Below are 21,413 nucleotides of genomic sequence, written 5' to 3'. Positions count from 1 at the left end.
GAAGCAAAAAATTGTAGGTTATGTTTGTGATTTTTAAAGTAAAAATACACAAAGGGAATCAACTCTCAATATAAATTATTGGTGTTTAAATCTTCATAACATTGAAAATATTCAATAAAAACTGATTTTACTTTACATAATAAAAAAAAATAAACTTTTAATTAAGGAAAAATTACGACAAACATAACCTTAAAATGATTTGCTTCTTAGGTACCTTTCCTCGGAGCGCGTCACATGTAGTTAAATCTTTAACCGGTCGTTAATATAGAAAGCTATAAAAAATTCCATTTCCAAATTTGACAAAAATAAGTGTGGCATCAAGACTAAACCTAAAGTAATCGAATAACACAAAAATCTTGAAAATATAACTTGTAGAATAATTTTATATTTTGTATTAAAACTAATTTATAATATATATACAATAATAATGCAATTTTCATATTTTTTATTTTACAGAAGGAGTTCAAGTTGGTTCTGGACCAAGTGGAATCGTTCATTACACGAACGTACAACAAACCAGCACAGAAGTGGTGAGAAAAATAAAACTCAAAATAACATCTAAACTACTCTTTTATCACAAATCATGTTTATAGAAATTGTTTCACCATATTCGGGCAATAATTCTGCAATCTCATATAACAACTCAATTCACAAACCAGAAAAATATAATTATATCAAAGCAATTTAAATATCTAATATTGAAAATTTACAATATTAAAAAAAAAAATTATTTACGCGGATTCCTCTTCCTCATCCCACTATTAAATCCAGTTTGTCGAGCACTTTTCTCATGTACCTGATCCTGCGATTATCCTACTTTTGCATCATGCGAATTGATCTCTTCGCGGAGATAAGAATTCCGAGTTTTAACCCTTTCACTCAAACTGTCATATACAGTAAGCTAAGCATCGGATTAGTTACCAAAATTTTTAAAAATATTTTTCTAAATATATACTTCAGATAAAACAGATTAAAAATTTCATTAAAATTAAAAGAAATTCTTATTTTGAAACTAAAATTGAAATAAGATTAGCCTTAAATATTTTATTTCGATTGTTTAAATAAAAATAATTTTACTATTCGGAACTGAAGAAAAAAATTTTTTTTATAGTCCGCGTTAGCGACAATCGTTAAGGCGTTTGTGATTGATTCAAATGGGTCATGTGTTCGAATCCTGTTAGGGTTAAAATTTTATTTCGTACCTCCTAATCTAAACTATATAACAAATAAACAGATTCTAATTTGCATATAGCGTGACACCATATACGCTTTTAAGAACCTCTTCTAATGAACGAAAAGTAAAAGAAAGAATGAAAAGAAGATGAAATCGCAACTTTTGTGTAAAGGTAATTCTTTATATTAATTATGTAATCGTCGCATAAATAATTCCGTGTTCTTGATGAGCATAACACCGAATGCGTGAGTACTTAACGGTTTAACTCGCTACAAGGTCCTTCAAGCTTGGATCCCCCTTGAGTGTGTTTCCTACTTTTAAAGACTTAACTGAAATTCATCACTTGCAGAGACATTGCAAGTTATATTCTTTACATGATGATGAACATAAGAAATAAAACAATTTTCTCACAAAGATGGGAAACTACTCCTTTACAGGAAATAAAGATAACGATATGTATGTAGGACTCCCTTCCCATGAACTACATTAATCACATCCTAATTAAGTAATTTCAGTTTCTTATAAGCACTTCAGAAATTGAATGATAACACGAATAAATATTCACATCGTAAAGGAAAACAACCTTGAATTTTTATACAATAGCAAATTTAGTAGAGGAAATTAAAATTAGTGCAAATCAAAATCACTTTTACTCTTATTAAAATATTAGTAAATAAAATTTCAATAGCAAAATTAGCCAATAAAAAGAAATATTGAATCATTTCCTTATTTTTGTTTATTATTTTTATCTCGTATTTAAATTAATTAATTTTCAATAAAAACTGAGTGTCAATAAAATATAAATTATTATTATCATAGAAACATTCTATTTTACAGTAAATCCCAAATGAAAAAAAAACCTCAAAAGAAAGCGCAATTAAAATCTATTTTTTTTGCACATGAAACTTTCGAAATACTTTCAATCTTTAAATCACATAATAAATAGAACAAATGTTAATATACGTTTCAAAGAAAACTCTCTTATGTAATTTTTTTTATACTCTTACGATTTATATAACGAGAGATAAATTAATTGTGTCTTCCTTAAACGCAATGTTTACAATTTAAATGAAGAAGTTTCCAATCCTTTAATCAGGATTGAGTATATTGGAATTCATTATTTTAAAGTCAATAAATTTCCATAATTGACCTTTTAACACCTTTTCTGTAAATCACAACTTTATTATAACCTAAAAATAGAAAGAAGTGATTCTATCCGTTAACTTGAATGGATATTTAACATAAATAAATATTCTTCAAGATTATTATCCCTACTGCGGGGGGTAAATTTAAAACTAAACAAGATTTTACCATGAGTTTAATGTTACATTTAATGTAACAATCCAGTTATATTCACTGGTGTTAAACATTTAAATGATCGAATGGAATGTGAGAAAAACAGTTTATTCAAATAAGATAAGAATAATTCATGTGTGATAAAAGTTGACGAATAAAAATTTACAAATCGACCCATTTCGCATTTCTAAAAGTCTCTAGTATAGTGTATAAAAATATATAGTCCCATTTAACTAATTTAGAAGATAATTCGAATTTATTCAAATCTATAATGAGAGTAATATAACATTGCAAATTTATTTTATACATATTTATTTATGTAAATGGGTTTATAGTTTATGCAACTTTTTTCTATGTATGTGGTAAATTCTAATGCTCGAATTTATAAATAAATTTCTATTTTAAAGGAAGAGAATATTTTTTCTTAATTATTTTTTTCAATCTTTATATTTTTTTAAATTAATATATTAATTTCAATAAAGTTGAAAGTTTTTATAAAAAATAAAAAATAGTTTTTATTAAAAACTCCATTGAATTGAGATATACCAATAAAATTTGTATATTAAAAATAAAAAATTCCATCAATTGTATGTAAATATGAACTGCTTCAAGAAAAATGATGTGTGTTGCACATTTATGAAACGTCAAAATGCACTCTCGATAAAAATTAAAGAATCCTATTACATGTATGTATTTGAAATAGAATACTCTTGAATGTATATATATATATAAATATTTTTCCTATGCAAATAATACTAGTCAATCGCGAATTGAACTTGTACATAATTTCACCTGATATCTGTATCTCGTGAAGACTCTTTGAATTCAACAAGCCACGTCCCTCTCGAATTAAGATGAAGATAATTTTGTACATTTTGCCAAGCGTAGGCGAGATTTCAACCTGAACTTTTGCACAAAGGGTCATGGCAATACCACAATTTTCTACAATAATTTATTTTCTCTGTTTGCATATAATTGACACTTGAAAAAAAATTCTCTCAAATTTCACTAAAGGAATTTCTTTATCTGTGGGAATGATTTTTTTTTATTTATTCATTGTCTAAATAGGGTTGCCACAAAATTTTATGATTTCAAGTTACAATTTAATTTTTTTCCCTGACCTTAATGAAAATATTTAGGTTTTCAATTTTAAAAAATTAAGACAATTTTTTGAGGCAAAAGAAATTTTAAAAATTATCATGTACATTGAAAAAAAAAGTATCGAAAATTATTTACTCATATTTGATACAATTAATTTTCTTAATTCAAGAAAATTTACTTAAACTTTTCTTGTATCAAAAAAATTTTGAATCAAATACGGACAAGTAAATATAGGTTTTCTTGATTCAATACTATTTTTTTCCAGTGTAGCATTTTTAGAAATTTTTAATATTTTTCCAGTACTTTTTATTTTCTGACCCGTAGCAAACTTAAACAACTTTGAATCTTTGAAAAAATAAATTTTTTCTAATTATAAAAATAAAAATAATTTCATGATAAATAAAAAAATATATCATAAACCCACTAATAAAAAAAAATAGAAAAAAAATTATTTCTCTTAAGTTTAGATAAAAATTTCAAAACGAAAGAAAAATTGAAGCAAAGAACAAAGAAAGTGATATTTCTATAACACAAGAAAATTTTCTTCATTTTATGGATCATTTTGACGAAATAAAAATTTCAAAGAATATAATAGAAACACACGCGTAACTATAAAAACAAGTACTCAATGAAACCATTATTCTAACACTTTTGAAAGAGCCATTCATAAATGAAAAAAAAAAAACATAATATTATAAATAATTGAACCATCATTGCGCGCGTTACAATGTGAAAATAAATTTCCAGCACTCAATTATATATTTCTAAAAGAATATTAAAAGAATGTTTCAAGAATTTCATGGGATTTACACCCTCTGTTGTTGAACGCCGCCCTAAGATGTTCAATTGGAAACAATGTCTTTATTTATTTGCCTTAGAACAATTCTAAGTAATTGGCCATATTGAAGAGACTGACGTTTGAGATAATCTTTACTGCTGCGCGCGCGCTTTTATATTCTGCGCGAAACTTAAAGGCAAACTAATGCATCAAACTCCCATAAAGGATACAAGTATCACTTTACTGAGCAAATGTTTTCTTTGAAACAAATAATGAAGAATGTTGAAGAAGGACGTAAATCACGACTCCTCAGCTTATATATATATATATATATATACGATATAGAGAGAGAATATTGGTCTCTGGCACGCACGCATCGACGAATGTCGAAGAGTACGTTGACCGATCTCAGAAGGCAGGTGCCTCAAGCTCTTCAGGAAGTTCATCTTCCACGGTAACAAGCGCCGGCCAACAATGTCAGAATCACCCTCCATCTTTTCTCCATGAGAACTAGTCGCTTCGTGCTCAAACACGGTTATCTGAATTCCCTCCTTCGCGATCTCTTTTTTATTTTTATTTACTATTTTTTTTTTCCTTTAAAAAAAATTTTATTAGAGAAAAAAAATTCTAAAAGAAAAAATTTTTTTTTTGAATAAAGACAAAATCGTCAACATAAAGTGAAACTTCAGATTAAAAGAACAATTCTCAATAAGTGAGCAAGGAATGTTTATATATGCAAGTTTAGGCGCATCTCTTCAACACGCATCTGACGCAGAGGAAAATAAAACCTATTACCGCGTAGTGTAATCACATTTTAAAACCATTATCGTTACTTCCTCAACGTAATTTGCAAAATTGAAAACATTATTTAGATTTTATATTCTATTTGAGAAGAATCGTGCCCAAGACTTTATATACATATCTATTGCAAAGAGTTATTACTTCTAAAGGAATGATACAAAACACATACTGAAGATTATTATGATACAAAGAGAATGAAGAACAAAAAAAAATGTTCACACTGAAAAAATAATTTATTTCATTCAAATAATCGATTACTTGATCATTAAATAAATATACTTGGATACCCAAATATTTATTTCAACCAAATAATTTTTATTCGAATTAAATAAATTTTGGACCAACAATTTCTCTATTCGAAACAAATACAATTTAATTGACTCAAAAATTATTTGGTTCAAGTAAATATTCATTTGATATCAAACTGAATATTTGAATCAAATAATTTTTTTCAATGCACGATATTTCTTAAAATATTTTTAATTCAATTTTCTAAACACAAAAAAAATTGAAAAATAAAGAAACTTAATTCACGAATAAAAATTAATGTACTAGATAAGCTATCTATGGCAATAAAAAAAATGTAAAAATTAATGATAATACTGTGTACATATAAATATACACAATAAAAAGATTTAAATACAATTTCACAATTTTACTACAGTAACAAAAGATAAACATACATTGTCATCATTCTCCGAAGGAATTTTTTACATATTTTATGAAAGTAAATATAAACCAGAACTTAATCGAAATTTATTAGTATGTCTTCAGGACAAAGGGTAGAAACAACTTATTTTCATTAACTTTTAATTCTACAAGTTTATTTTCTTTTTTGTAAATAAAAAAAAAATTTATCGCAAAATTTTGAGGCAAGTTATACTATACTGATTGTTATAAAAAGAACTCTTAATTTAAAACGTATATCTTAAAATAAAACTTTCTTTTTGATTTATATTACATTTTTACTACACAATTTATATTTTTATTAATTTATAGTAAATAAATAAAAGTAATTAAATAATAAAATTTTCTTTCATTAATTTTGGTATTAGAAAAGAAAAAATTAATAATATTAATAATAATTATCCACTATAAATATTTATCTATTTATTTATTATTTATTTATTATTATTAATAAAATATATATTTATAAATATAAAATATCATTAATTTTTTCCAGGATTGCCAAAACAAAAATGAACTACTTATATTTTGGATTTTTTGTAAATTTTTTCATTTTACTACCAGAAATTAATAGTATTATGATCAATGAAAGAAATCTATTAATAAAAAGTTTGTATTTCGAATTTTGTCCAACAGCGTTAACTATTTTCGAAACTGATGAATTTCCGAAAAATATTCTAAAACCAATTGAAACAAATGTGACAAATATTTCAGAAATAAAATGTTTAACCATAAAAAATAAGCAAATTAAAAGCATTGTAAATTCTGCCTTTGATAATATTCCTAATCTAACATTGTTAAATCTTCAAAATAACGAGTTAATAGAAAGAAATATAAATTTTGCATCACAATTAAAACAATTGAAAATCCTCATACTGGAAAATGCCTACAAAAAAGATGAAAACAATAATGAATTTATTGCAAATATTTCTTCACCAAAACTTGAAGTATTATTATTAGGAAACAACAGTATAGATAAATTTCAACTCACTAACGGCGAAACTCTTAAAGTTCTCAATTTAGACAACAATAATTTAACTGAAATTCCAACAATGAAAAATGGAGAAAATTTAAAATTTCTCTCAATTAATTATAATAAAATTGAAACTGTGAAAATGGAGAATTTTCCAAATTTATTCAATTTAAAAACATTGAGTCTTTCATTCAATAAAATAAAGAATTTAAATTTCAATTGTTTCAATAATATCATAAATTTAAAGAATCTTCATCTTCAAGGAAATAATTTAAAAACAATATTCTATTCTTCATTTCGTTTACTAACACAACTTGAATATTTAAATTTGGCAAACAATGAAATCACACAATTTGATGGAGAAATTATTGAAAATAATCAATATCTAAAAACTATTAATCTCAATAATAATAAATTAGAAGCATTTCCAAAAGTGAAAAATGTATCTAATTTAGAAAATTTAAAATTAATGGACAATAATATTAAAACATTGAATCAAAATGATTTACAAGCATTTTCAAAATTAAAAAATTTATATCTACAATGTAATAATATCACAAATGTAACAAATAATACATTTTCTAATTTTAAAAATTTACGACTTCATTATCTTCATGGTAATAACACATTCTGTCAAAATTAAAAAAAAAGTTATTATAACAATTTATTTAAATTTATTATAACATTTTTTTTTAATTTATTAAAATTGTAATCCACTTTTTTTTATCTGCGCTTATTGAATATTTGTTATTCGAAAAAAAATATTACAAACACGACTGTATTAAATATTTGTACAAATGGAATAAAATATAAATCTGTAATAAATCAAATAAAAAAAAATATCTCTTAAAAATTTGTTTGTTTAATCATACATTAAGAAATTTATATGGAATTCTATTGCCAAGTTAGATCGAGAGAAATTTAAATTTAATTTATTTAGTAAATTATTTAAAATTAAAATTCTAATAACGTTTCGCGTCCATGAACTCTAGGTGAACATGTCACTTGAAGATTCTTATCATGCATCCTTACATGGTGCACTGTGTCACGTTTAAAGTGGTCAAACCACTCTTTTACAACTCTTCAAAAAAAAAAAAAAAAAAAAAAAAAAAAAAAAACCGTTGTATTTTCATATTTACGTTAATCATGTCATGGTTCAAAATTTTAAAAAGATTACACTTTTACCAAGACAAAGAGATTGTATCAATATTTTTTAAAGATTAAGAGCAGATAAAAAAAAATACATACAATTTGCAAATTTTTAAAAATCCTCAAACAAAAGGAATATTTTAAATTCAATACATTGTAAAACTTAGATAATTGTCACTATATGTTTCGAAATAAGAAATTCATTCAATAATCTATGATGAAATTTTATAAATATTTTTTTATTTTTACAGATAAGAAGAAATGAATATTTGGATATTACCGCACTAAACAATACAAAAAGAGCAAAAAAGAATGTATTGTTTTTTAATCGTGTGCCAAAAGTAGGATCTCAAACATTTATGGAACTTATGAGAAGATTATCCTTGAGAAATGGATTTTCGTTCAATAAAGACAGAATTCAAAGGGTCGAAACGATACGTCTTGCTCCAATCGAGCAGGTAATTTTCAATAAACGTATACCTTTTTTTTCTATTCTTTCGTAATTTTTAAAATAACACATTTGTAATCCGGAAGTCACGCAAAAAAATTTTAAAGTAAGTCAACCGTTAAGTTTAATAAAAAATTCCCAAAGCGATTTTAATAACAATTTAAAATGCAAATTTTTATTTAAAATTTTTACTGTTTTTCAATCAAGAAAAAGTAGAATTTAAAAGATAAAACTGTAATTTTACAGACAATTAACAATTGTTTATTGCTTTTAAAGTAACACGATAAAAAAAATTTAGAAAGAGTAATAAATTATTATTTATTACTAATTTTTATCTATTTCTAATTATTATTTATTGATAATTATTATTTATTAATAATAAAAAAGCGAAGTAAAATTTTAATTGTTTTATAGAAATTTAAGTGATATTTAACAGAAAAAAAATTAAGAGTTAAAAAAGGAAAAAACGGTATATATGACAAAATTATTATAAAAGGATGTAAAATCGTTGAATGACATTAATGATTTGACACTTTAGAAAATTACAGTTTTACATTCGATATGATATATTCCTTCTCGTAAATCAAACTCATGCCATTTAATTTGAAATTACGAAATAAATTTTACAAATTCCAATTAATATTTAACTTTTTTTAAAAAAATAATTGAATAAAATTATTTCCTATTATATAAAGAATTAAATAATTTAAACACAATAATTAATAAATAAAATAAAGATTTTAGAATAATTTTTTTCCACAAACAGTTAATTTTTTTTTTATTATTAACAAATAACGACACAACCCTTATCAAGTTAACAATTCGCTAAAAATTAAAATAAAAATTTACTAATAATAAAAAAAAATTAACTGTTTGTGCAAAAAAAATGTCCTAAAATTTTTATTTTATTAATTAAAAATATATTCCACATAAAAATAATTATTATAAAACAATTAATAAAAAATAAAATGTTTTTTTACAGTTGCAACTTGCAAGAATGATCAGCAATTTTTTGGAACCATCCGTATATGTAAAACATGTGTGTTTTACTAATTTTACAGAGTAAGTTACTTAATTTATAATTAATTTAATAATTATTTTTTTATACATTTAAAATTTTTTTTCCAAATTTCTATATAATAGTAAAAATGAGAATTTTTTTCTAAAGTGCCAAATCTATTGTATTTTTATTTTTTTTTTAGATTTAACCTGCCTGAACCGATTTATGTGAATATGGTACGAGATCCGGTAGAACGAGTGATATCATGGTACTATTACGTGAGAGCACCATGGTACTACGTCGAGAGAAAGCAATTCTTTCCGGATATTCCTCTACCCGATCCGGCTTGGCTAAAAAAGGATTTTGAATCCTGTGTATTAAATGATGATCGCGAGTGTAAATATCTCGAAGGCGAGATTCACGAAGGAATCGGCGATCATCGAAGGCAATCACTTTTCTTTTGTGGTCACAGCGATAAGTGCATGTGAGTTTATTTTTATATTCGTCATAATAATATTTTATTTCAATAAAAAATATTTATAAATAATAAAATATTTTTCTTTTCAAGTAAATTTCACTTTAAAAAAAAAACAATAAACCGAAATGTACAGCCGTATAGAGAAATTGTATAAAAATTACTTTCCTTTCTATACAAATATTGACAATGATTATTAGGTTCATTGATGCTTTTCAATAATTGTTAAACGTACACAAAGAAAAAGAAATTCATAGTAATTATTCATAACATACGTTTTCTCCTTTTGAAAATTATATACCCATGACAAATAAATATTTTTTTGAATTAAATAAAAACGATATTTAATTTAAATACAAAACATTTGATTCAAATAAAGTTTATGTAATTGAAATAAAATTGTAAATTTTTTAATCAATTTTGAACGTGTAAAAAATTATTAATTATTGTTTATTTTCAAAGGCCGTTTAACACTGTGGGAGCTCTTGAAAGAGCAAAAACCTCTCTAGAAAAACAATACGCTGTAGTTGGAGTTTTGGAGGATTTAAATACCACGTTGGCAGTTTTAGAAAATTATATACCTTTATTCTTCGAAGGAGCTACCGAAGTTTATAGGGGTAAATAATATAGAAAAATTAAATAATAAAAATAAAATTTTTTTAAAATTAATTTTCAATATTCTATACCATTAACAATTTAAAAGAACATTTTTTGATACTCTAACAGAAAAATTGATTTCAGAACAAATAAATTCCTTTACAAGAATCAACAGAAATTCATTCAAACCACCAGTGAGCGAAGAAGTCAAGGAATTAGTGAGAAGAAATTTTACAAGAGAAATCGAATTTTATCAATTTTGCAAACAACGTCTTCATAAACAATATAGAGCTCTCAAATTAGCGAATAAATTAACTTCCGATGGACGAAAAACAATGAATGACAAATCAGTATTTTAGAATCTGATCGCCAGTATTAAGAGAAAAAAGAAATTACAAAAAGAAATTGAAAAAAATGTTATCTTGCCCAACCAAATACATTGGAACAATTTCCCAAAATAATTTTTTTCTTGCAGTAACAAGAAATTCATCATAATGAAATTAATAAAACAAAAACCAGTCTAAAATATATCCTTGCGTGAAATCGAATTTTTTTTTACTTAAAACTGAATGTAGACTAAAATATGTAGATAAAAAAAATAATTTTGTGTTTTTAATAATAATTTTTAAGTATCTATATTTTAATGTTTTTTTTTTAAATAAAAAACAAGTAATTATGTGTGATTTAGTTTTTAGGCTTATATAAGATATTAAAAAAAAATAGAGGCATTATTATTAAAAAAAAATGCTTTTTCAAAAATATTATGCATATAGTGTAAAAAAATATTAATTAAGAAGTAGTAAATGGGATGTATTTTTTTAATAAAAAAAAAGAAAAAAAAATTGTTGACGCCTATATGAAAAAAACTGTCAATTGACACGACTGAAACTAATGTTATGAATTTTTTTATATATATATATTATAATCAGGCAATATTCTATGAATAATTGTTAAACAATTTGCAACACTTATTTTAAAAAAAAGATTTTTTTATCAGTGATCAATATAATAAAAGTTTTACTATAAAAATGTAAAAAATAAAACATGTAAACCATATTTATGTTGAATAAACAAATTTTGTTATAAAATAATGATTTATTTATAACAAGGAATTATTAAAATCATTATAACGATTAGAATTCATTTTAAAAAGTGTTACAAAAAGCCTCTCTAATACTAAAAGTCAATTATTGTAATTGAGTTTTAGAATAAGCAAATATACTACTATAGAAAAACATAAAAGAACAAAGACTCACCGATCGAAGATTTGATGTAAGTGATGCTGGGTCCATTTTTCTTTTCCAGTCATTTTCATATTTAATGAAACTTTAATTTTTGTTATCTTCTTTGTTTAATAATTTTCACTTTTTTTACGGAATGATTCTTGAAAAAAGACAAAAAATTAATTAATTTAAAAACAATTATAATTCTCATTATAAATTATAATTTATTTATTAAATTTTAGTGAATTAATATTTTTTATTATTCTTTAATAAATATCTTTATTGTTCTATATTACTTATATTTTGATATTTATAAGATTTTTAAATATTTAAAAGCGGAAAATAAATGAGAAATTTCGTTTTTTAATAAGTTCATTAATTCAACATAATTGATCATTTAATTTGTAAATATTATAAAATTTACCAAAATATCGGAATCTCTCCACAAGAGTGAACCCTTTTTTGTTTACTAGGATCAATTCATTTATCAATGACCATCATTAAAGGGAAGCTGAAAAATAATTTAATGTATCAACGTGAAAATAATTATCATTTTCATTTGTAGAGATAACAATTTTGATTTTGAAAAATAACCTAAAATATTGTTTCTCTCGAAAACAGAGAAATAAATCACAAAAATAATTAAAAATAATAAATATTACTAATAAATATAATAAATAATATTTAATGCAAAGAAAAAGAGTTATAACAACGATAATTATTTAATTTTTGTCTATTTAAAAATATTTTCTTTTAATTTTGAAAACTTACCATAAACGCAAAATCCCTTTCGTCGAGGTAATCCTAAGTAAGACAAATATTCCCCGGAGAGCCCTCTTCTAGATTATTAGCCGAATTTCCTTCCTTGTGAATCAAAACTAAATTTTAAAACCAGATTTGGAATTCGAAAAATAACCTTTCAAACAGACCGAGTAGTAGATGGCTTACTATTATTTGTATATATTTCATTCTTTAGTGGTCATCAATGGATAGATACCTGTAACCTAAAAAAAAATTATAAATTATTATATATTAATGATATAATAATTATTTGACGCCATTTTGAAAATATATCATACGTTATAAACATTTTTTATCACGACAAAAAAAATCGAACAACTTTCCGAAAAAACATAACCTAAAATTTATTACTCTTGAAAAGAGACGTAATCGAAAAGAATAAATAGGGTCAAATAATAAGAATTCGAAACTAATTTAAATAATTATTCATTGTTAAAATTCTGTTTAATAAAAAAAAACAAAATTTATATATATGCGTATATATAGTCAATAGGGTGCTAACCATCAATTTCACATTTTGGCCAAAACTAATTGTTTTATATCAATATTTTCATAAAAAAATAATCACCCGCGGCTTAAGAAACAAGTCAAACACAAAATTTTCTATTAATTAAAGCAAATTAATCAGTTTTGTTAGAAAACTCACCATCAATTTTAACGGACACGACAAATTCAGAAATATATTTCAACATAAACAACGGGAACGGATGGAAAATTATTCCAACGCTCTGATTGGCTTAACATAATATCCATTGAAAATGCCGATTTACTTGTATTTTATATTACAAAATCTTTTTTTAAATAACAAATTTACAAAATCATGTTTAAACTATTTTATGATCGAAATTATTATAATTAAAATTTTACTCTTTTTACATACGTTTATTAATTTTCATACTCACCAGGAAACGACGTCACAAAATACGAATTTCATTTCCGTTGTACAAAATCATTGATTTTAAATTTTAAGGTTAGGCCCAAATATTTTATAAAATGCATAAAATAATGATTAAGAAAAACCATGCAATTCTTACCTTTACCATATACAGCTAGAGAAACTTGAATAGTTTCACAATTTGGTTATAATTTGTCAATTATTTCTTGGATTAAAAAGATTTAATGAGATTAATTGATACTGTTCATTACTGCAAAAATTCCCATTCCGCTGTATTCCTTGTATTGTGAGTTCAGACCTGTAGAGATGAGAACGATTTCTATTGGCTGTCCTTAACGCATGCGCGTTAGTACCGATCCATGCGATCTCTGGCGGCAGTTTTTAAAACTAATAGTGTATACAAAGTAACCTATAAAATAATAATTATTTTTTTATTTAATTAATTAATGAGTTATTAGTTTTGACTGAACATTTAATGAAGCGCAATCATGTCAATAAGTACATCTTTTCATAAAAATGTATCACTGCTTATCCAAGCCGTTCCACCAAGTTATGACTTCAAAAAGCATTATCGAGAAGTTAGTATTAATTTACAGGAATTGTTTAATAATATTTATTGCTTCTGAGTTTATCAGTTGTTATATATATTTATGTGAATTAAATTAATTTTATTTAGTAATATGTAAATAACGTTTATTTCCTGTATTTTTAATTGTTTAATATATTTTAGAGGTTAGATTTAACGTATATGTCAAACTGACATTTTCTATTCGATTTAAAATGAATGATTCGTGTTTAATTAATGAAAAGAAACCTTTTTTTGTATTAAAATTGTTAAAAATTATTTTTTTAATAATATTTATAATTTTATAAATTAGAATTATGTAATAATCTAAATTGATTTACAGGGAATGTTTGAGAAGCCAAACACAATAGGATTTATAAATGTATCACATTACCTTTTGTCAATTTATGATCCTGAAAATATAAAGAAGATGATAGAATGGCCTGTTGTTTGTAAAAAATCCGAAGCAAAATATCGAAATGATGTTAAGGAATTTTTAATTTTAATTGCAAATGATAATCCAGATATTGGCTTCCCTTCTATTGTTCCTTCTCTTTTGCTTAGTCCAGGAGGAACAAAATTTATAAAAGTCATGTGGAAATTATCTCAAGTGGCATTGAGACAATATATTAAAAGACAAAGTAATTTTATTCAATTAATTTGATGAAATATTTTTATTAGAAAATTATTATAATTTATTATTTTCAGGCGATCATGAAACTTTATTTACTCCGAAAAAAGGAGCTGCGGAGGAATTAACTGAAAATTTAATCAACAATATTATATATGATATAAATGACAGTAATATGCAAATTCATGAGAATTTATTAAAAGAAGAAGTAAAAGCCCGAGAATATACAGAGTAATTTTTATTTTTAATAACGTTTTACTTTTCTTGTAGTGGAATGTTATTTAATAATTTATTTTTTTCTTTTTTGCAGACAACTAAACGTAGAAATAAAAAAAACACAAAAAGATATTTTTGAGCAATTAGAAATTGTGTCATCATTAGCAACTGAAGCTCCTGTTCATCCGTCTTTTCAAAAAAGATTATTAGATATTGATGATGAAGAAATTATTCAAAGTGAGCCAAACAAAAATAAAATATTCTTTTTCTATTCTTTTTAATAATGTTAATGAAATATGTTTTTTTTATTTTAAGTGTGGAAAAATGATTTAAAACAAAATTTAGACTACTGTAAAAAGAAAATAGAAATACTAAAAAAAATAGAAGAAGTCAGTAAAATTGTATTCACCATGGCATCAAATATCATTAGTGACACAACAGTTCTTAATACAAATTTTCTTCCAAGAGTTCATGTTAATACAATTTCAGAATTACCATTGGCTAAAATTAAAGTAAGTAAATTAGTTATTTATTTATGTTTATAAATATTATTAATTCTTGTGAAAAATATTTCTTTTTTTTCAGTTTCTTTCACAGAACGTTTATACAAATGGCAATTTAAATTTAAATAATTATTTTCTTCTATTTAATGCAATTATTGAATATTTTGGTACACACATTAAAAATAATGGTTTTCTTGATTTTTACAATTGCTTCTCACAATTAGAAGCCAGTAGTTCTGATTTAAAAATAATGAAAGAATATTTTTGTGAATTACACGAAAAAGTAGTTGATTTTTCATCACACATGCAACAAAAACAAGAAGTTTCAACTGATATTCATGATATTGGCAATGAATCATTAATTGCGTGTTCTAATTTGAAAAATGTCATGTTCATGCCATCACCGCCAATACAATTTAATTCCAATAATGAAAGAAATGAAATGCACAATAGATTAAAACTCACTCCCGTCGAAGGTAATTTTCTATTTTATTTTCATTTATTATGATAAATTGAAAAAGAAAAAAAACTTATAAAATCTTTACAGGAGTTCATAAACAATTATTTGTAAGATACAATAAAAATAAGGACAATTCAATGATGAATGCGTCAAAATTAAGACAGAATTTAGTAATAACAAGAATCAATTTTGACGATACGATATCATCCGATATTGACAGATCGCCTTGTAGACGTTTTGTTCCACCTAAAACAATTTGGTCCAACTCAGCTAAACCTATGGGGAAATATTCCCGTCTATTCTCCAGTCGTTCATCTCAATCGGCTAATAAAAGTTTGTATTTCACGTTAATATTTTTTTTTAGTAAGTTTTTAAATTAATTTAATTTCTTTTTTTCTAGCTGCTAATTGTAGTTTATTGTCCATTCCCTCAAATTCAAAAGCTAATTCAACTGCCATGAATATTATCGGCGAAGTCAGTAGCGCCGAATTGACAATTGATCTTACAATGATAGAAAAGAAAAGTACGCCTAAGAGGACAAATAAATTTTTTGATATTCCTGAAATTATAGTAAAATCAGAATTGGAAATAACAGCACAAAAACCATGTAGTCCAATTAGATTAAATTCAGAAGTAGATATAACATCTCATAAACCGTGTAGTCCACTTACATCACCAGTGAGAAATGACACGCAAAAAGGAAGAAGACGCTCTATCAATGATCTAGTAGAACGTTATAGAAAATTGATGCAAAAATCAGAAACAAACGCTCAATTAAATTCTGTCCTCGACGCAAATGAGGAATCTTGAAAAAGAATAAATTTCAATCATAATGGTATGATTTACAGTTATAATTTAATTAGAATTCAATAATTTTAACAATGACTTTTAAGTCATAAGTCTTGTAAATAAAAAAAAAACTATTGCAACTTTTCTTCAAACAAATAAAAGTTGCGTGTTTATTTTTTGCTTTTTAAACAAACTAGACTGATATTTGTAATATTTTCATAAAATGTATATATAAATTAGAATTTTGGAAAAATATATTCAACGTATCAAGAATAAATCTGTAAACCAGAGATAAATTATTTATTATTTCATAGTGATACATGTTTATTCGTGTACAATTAACAATCTAATGTTAACAGTGCACGAAACAGCTGGACAATTTGCAGCTGGTAACATTTTTCAATTTTAATGGATACAGTTTAAAAAAAAGTAATTGGCATAAGACAAGAATATTAATCATATAATTTCAGATATAATAATTATCAAAAACATTTTTTTATCGACATGATTGTGTCGATAGAAAATGATTTACAAAAATATTCTTGCCTGTAGTGAGTCGATTTAATATTATATTTATTTTTAAAAAAATTCAAAGTCTGATTAAACTTGGAAAATTTATTTTTCTTATTTTGTAAAGGATGTTTTATTTTTTTAAAAAAGGAAAATTTTTGACACTTTTTTTAAAAAGAGTTTAATCAGAATTTAAAAACATTAACTTTAAGTTAACTTAAAAAATGATATTTTATACAAGTTTCGTTAGAAAACACTCAATGGAATCAAGATGCAATCCTGCATGATTATCCTATTTCTTCGTCTTCATTTTTTTTTTTTTATTTTGTTTAATATGTGAATTAGTCTACTTGTTATTTTTCAATTTACTTACAAAAGCGTTCGAAGCTTACATATTTATATAAAAATACAGAAAATCGATTTAGAAAAAGCATTGAAATTGAATTTGTATAATATAGAAGTATCAAAAAAGTCAAGAAATAGCAACAGTTAAATACTGATTGTGTTAAAATATATCATTACACTCAAAATGTTTATATAGTAATGATAATTTTTGTTTTTCATTTAAACGTCTGCATCTTGACGCCTGGAACTCATTATATGAAATGTCTTAAATTACATTTTTTTCCCTTAAATACAAAAATGATTAATGAAATAATTTGATCAAAAAGGCACAAAGTGGCGGTTCCTAAAAACTTAGACGAAGAGCGCAATATTTTTTTTTTCCTATACCCAATGGTAGTTTTCTGTAAAATAAACTATTTTAAGCAGTTTGGCTGTTTAAAACTTTAATTATTATTATTATTAATATTAATATTATTATATTATTATAATTATTATCTAATGTCAGGAATGATCAATCACATTTTACAAAAATTATCTATTTTTTGGCAAGTAAAATCCGCTCACATTTCATAAAAAAATTTTTTTTAAATAATGTCAATAAAAATACATTTTAAAAATTCGAATAAAAGTATATTAAAATAATTTATAATGCTATGATAAAAAAAACAGTAAAACACTTTTAGTGATTGAATAATTTAAAAATATTATTGGATTAATCATTCCTGATCTACAAAATTATGAAACTTTTTCATACGTGTACATTTTTCTTTTTTTTTACAATTTTACGATGGAATTTTAATTTTTTTTTTTTAATTTAATTATTATTACATATATTACTTATTTCCAAGATGGAAAAATTCGTTTGAGATTCTTTATGATTCCAGATCGTGTTTTAAATAAAATTTTGTCCGATAATTCATTAAAATTAACGGTCTTTTATAAACACATTGTTATTAATATTTATGTAAATGCAATATTTTGAGCATAAAAAAAAAAAATTAACATTGACTGGAGTCATAATTTCGGTGTTTTAATACAGAAAATTCTAAAATATATATTATATTTTAATAAAAATCTCAAACCATATTTTTTTTTTCTTAAAATGTCATTTGACATACGCTTTTTATATTATTTTAAAAATTAATTTGTGCGTCTATTAAACTGCAAATTTTCTAAAATACATTGACCAAGTTTCTTTTAGAAAAATACTTTAAAGAAATAAAAAGGAAAACGTATAACAAAATAATAATGTGACTTAAATGTACCGATTAATTAATTTTAAAGAAATATCTTTCAAAGATGTTTCTCACATTATTAGTCTTTTTTTTTGTCCCCCAAAGATCGATGATCTTCATAATTGGCCTTTTTGCATTTTGTATATAGAAAAATATTTATACCTTTCTTAATTCATAGAACTGCGACATTTTAAATTCATCGGGCAAGCGTGGAATAGAATTTAGGCTGGAAAAAAAATTATATAATGTAAAATTGAAAATGTTTTTTTTTTTTTTTTAATTAAATCTCGCGTTTTTACCTCATCGTGTTTTTCTTTATTGGTATCATCATCATCTCCGGAACTATCACCGCCAGAACTATCTGCGGAATTACGTTGTTGATCTTTATTACTGAAACTGTCGTTTGTCATGAGTGCAGATGCTGAAACTTTGCTCACTGCATCGTAACATTGTAGACACACCCTAACTGCCTTTCTAGTTCCCTGTCCTGGCATTATTAATCTTTTGTTACTGCAAGGACCACAAACCACAGCCCCACATTGTCTGCAGTGATGCTAAAAAATATTTCCAAGTATTTATTTTTGTAATTTTTGAAATAAAAATAAAAAACTAAAAATAGAAATAACTATAAATAAATAACTTCTTAAAAAATAAAATTTTTCTAAACTTAACTTTTAATTAATAAATTAATTTCTTTTTTAAATTTCTTATAATTACCCTTCGATTTAAAACAGTAAATTGTGATTTATTGCAATGCATGCAAATTGTAGCTTCGTTGTCGGGAACCCAAACTGCAGCATGATTTTCAACAGGTTTCTTTCCACCTATAAATTAATGTTACAGTGTTATTATTATTAAAGTTTCTTAATTAAATTTCAATAAATTAATTCTTACTTTTTCTGAGAAGATCTTCGATGCATTTTGTTATGTGTGCCATCCATTCTTGTTTTTCTGTTGCAGTTGCCGCATAAACAGCAAATGATTTTGTTACAGTTTTTATAACCCATCCATTACGATATTCTGTAATATAATTATCTCGATTTAAAAAAAAATTGAAAATTATGTATTATATATATAAATGAAAAATTGAAACTTACGTCCATCATCAACCAACGATTCAAGTTTCACTTCTTCCAAAGGAATAATACGTTGTTTATTGTACTATAAAAAAAATATAATTAATTTCACGACTTTCAATTAAATTTTACTAAAAGAGAAAAATAATTGATAAAAATTTACCTTCTTTTTATTAATTACTATATTTCCATAGACCAAAATATCGTTGAATAGAAAAAATTGTCTTGGTTTTGGCTTTTTTCGGCACATCTTTGTTAGAACTCCTTCTCCGACCAAAACTCTACCAGACACGGCAAGTGGCTGAAAAAAAACACACAGTACTTTTTTTTTTTTTAAATGCCTTCATATCTATAATTGTGAATTTGTCATAATCGTACAAAGAGGAAGAAGAGTTTGATAAAATTTGTATTGTTGTGACGTTTATCTGCAAGTCATCAACTGAAGGGCGTGAAAAATATTAAATATCTTTATTATGGTTTATAAATAATTTTAAATGAATGATTTTTTTAACTAGTTAAACAATTTTTAAACTATCCAAATAATTAGAAATTAATGAACTTTGAATTTATATACGAGATTATATGTATACAGTTTTCAAATCTTTATCAAGATATTCTGATTTACGTAACAAATAGAACTTATTCTAAAAATAAATTTTTACCCAAATTCCCTGATTAAAGAAATCAAAAATAACTTTATTGTATAAAATATTTCCATAATTCTTCTAGTTTTCATTAAATCAGAAAATTAAGATTCTGACTGGAGTTATAAAAATGAAAGTTGTCATTAGAATTCTAAGAAACGTCATTGAAAAAAACAGAAGAAGAAACTTTTTCTCCCTAAAAGATCATTAAACAGGAAATGTTTTCTATGAGATTTATTGTCAATATTTTTAGAGAAATAACCAAACAGAAAATTATAATTTCAAAATACAGAACATATATACTATATGAAAGTTTATATAAATACAAACTTATAAATTGTCAAGAGAATTAGAAAGTGAGCATTGTCTACTTTTTCCCTTGACTTTTAAAAGTCGAGAAAACCCTTCATTATAAAATTGAATTATTGGCCTTGAAATTTTAACAATTAATAATAAATTCCTATAACATACTTGACCCGAACTGCCAAAGCAGTTTTCCACCATCGTGATCCGCCTGGAATTTGCTTCACTGTTTACTGTAACAGATGAAATATTATTTTTAAAATAAGAATCTTTGACCTGATGACTGTTGTATTTTTCTCGATTCCCGAGTCCATTAATACGTCAATTTATAACATTTAACATTAATAATTTTAAATGGGTTAGCGCTTGTCAAAAACACACTAGACAAGTGGCACACTCATAACAATTGCACTTGACAAACCATTGAAAACAAAACAAATTTGGAACACACGGAAATAAATAATTGTTTGCATTTTTTGACGTACTTTCACAGACTCTTTTGAATTTTGAGAAAAATTCATAATAATTATGAACAAAAGGAAAAATTAATAAAAAATTGCCCAACTAACCAAGTCGGTCAACCATGATTGTGTGATTCAGAAACACTGAACACTCTAATCAACTCGAACCAAAGATCGGTAACTCAACTGACATCCGCTAATTATTACCTAGAAATTAATGCAATTGTCAATAGATGTCATTGTTTATCATTCCGATAAAGTAGAGAACTTTTATGTC

The 21,413-nt window shown here is 24.4% G+C and overlaps 5 protein-coding genes across 7 annotated transcripts in view; 4 read left to right on the top strand and 1 right to left on the bottom strand.

Moving 5' to 3' along the window:
* The window catches only part of LOC127284567 (heparan sulfate 2-O-sulfotransferase pipe), a 62,574-nt gene extending 51,457 nt beyond the window's left edge, over window positions 1-11,117 (top strand). Inside the window, exons 3-8 of one of the 2 annotated variants that reach the window (XM_051310069.1) lie at window positions 457-530; window positions 8,211-8,417; window positions 9,390-9,469; window positions 9,610-9,891; window positions 10,345-10,499; window positions 10,624-11,117. In XM_051310069.1, coding sequence (XP_051166026.1) covers window positions 457-530; window positions 8,211-8,417; window positions 9,390-9,469; window positions 9,610-9,891; window positions 10,345-10,499; window positions 10,624-10,838 — 1,013 coding nt within the window. In that variant the 3' untranslated portion in view covers window positions 10,839-11,117. Of the gene's footprint in view, window positions 1-456; window positions 531-8,210; window positions 8,418-9,389; window positions 9,470-9,609; window positions 9,892-10,344; window positions 10,500-10,608 lie in introns of both variants that reach the window. The other variant, XM_051310068.1, reaches the window with a different exon arrangement.
* The window catches only part of LOC127284564 (major facilitator superfamily domain-containing protein 12-like), a 376,445-nt gene that overhangs the window by 351,315 nt on the left and 3,717 nt on the right, over window positions 1-21,413 (top strand). The window lies entirely within an intron of this gene.
* LOC127284570 (leucine-rich repeat-containing protein let-4-like) lies at window positions 5,826-7,546 on the top strand. Of its 2 annotated transcripts, none has more exons than XM_051310079.1 (2): window positions 5,826-5,877; window positions 6,334-7,546. In XM_051310079.1, the coding sequence occupies exon 2, from the start codon at window positions 6,350-6,352 to the stop codon at window positions 7,451-7,453; it is 1,104 nt and encodes a 367-aa protein (XP_051166036.1). In that variant the 5' UTR covers window positions 5,826-5,877; window positions 6,334-6,349; the 3' UTR covers window positions 7,454-7,546. The 2 variants fall into 2 exon arrangements, with proteins under 2 accessions (XP_051166036.1, XP_051166035.1); XM_051310078.1 differs by lacking the exon at window positions 5,826-5,877 and adding an exon at window positions 5,884-6,022 and having other exon boundaries at window positions 6,334-7,544.
* LOC127284557 (uncharacterized) lies at window positions 13,768-16,865 on the top strand. Its single transcript, XM_051310050.1, has 8 exons — window positions 13,768-13,976; window positions 14,307-14,604; window positions 14,672-14,825; window positions 14,905-15,047; window positions 15,126-15,322; window positions 15,396-15,789; window positions 15,861-16,106; window positions 16,174-16,865. Exons 1-8 carry the CDS (start codon window positions 13,887-13,889, stop codon window positions 16,581-16,583), a joined length of 1,932 nt encoding a protein of 643 aa, XP_051166007.1. The 5' UTR covers window positions 13,768-13,886; the 3' UTR covers window positions 16,584-16,865.
* On the bottom strand, window positions 16,846-21,343 carry LOC127284573 (pleckstrin homology domain-containing family F member 2). Its single transcript, XM_051310084.1, has 8 exons — window positions 21,245-21,343; window positions 20,844-20,908; window positions 19,892-20,029; window positions 19,750-19,813; window positions 19,547-19,672; window positions 19,370-19,476; window positions 18,952-19,206; window positions 16,846-18,878 (listed from the first exon to the last, which is right to left on the bottom strand). The coding sequence occupies exons 1-8, from the start codon at window positions 21,258-21,260 to the stop codon at window positions 18,849-18,851; spliced, it is 801 nt and encodes a 266-aa protein (XP_051166041.1). The 5' UTR covers window positions 21,261-21,343; the 3' UTR covers window positions 16,846-18,848.

This window comes from Leptopilina boulardi, unplaced genomic scaffold, assembly GCF_019393585.1.
Source record: "Leptopilina boulardi isolate dan_hultmark-lab unplaced genomic scaffold, ZJU_Lbou_2.1 LbouV2_325, whole genome shotgun sequence".
NCBI lineage: Eukaryota > Metazoa > Arthropoda > Insecta > Hymenoptera > Figitidae > Leptopilina > Leptopilina boulardi.
This window is presented reverse-complemented; position numbering and strand designations above follow the sequence as displayed.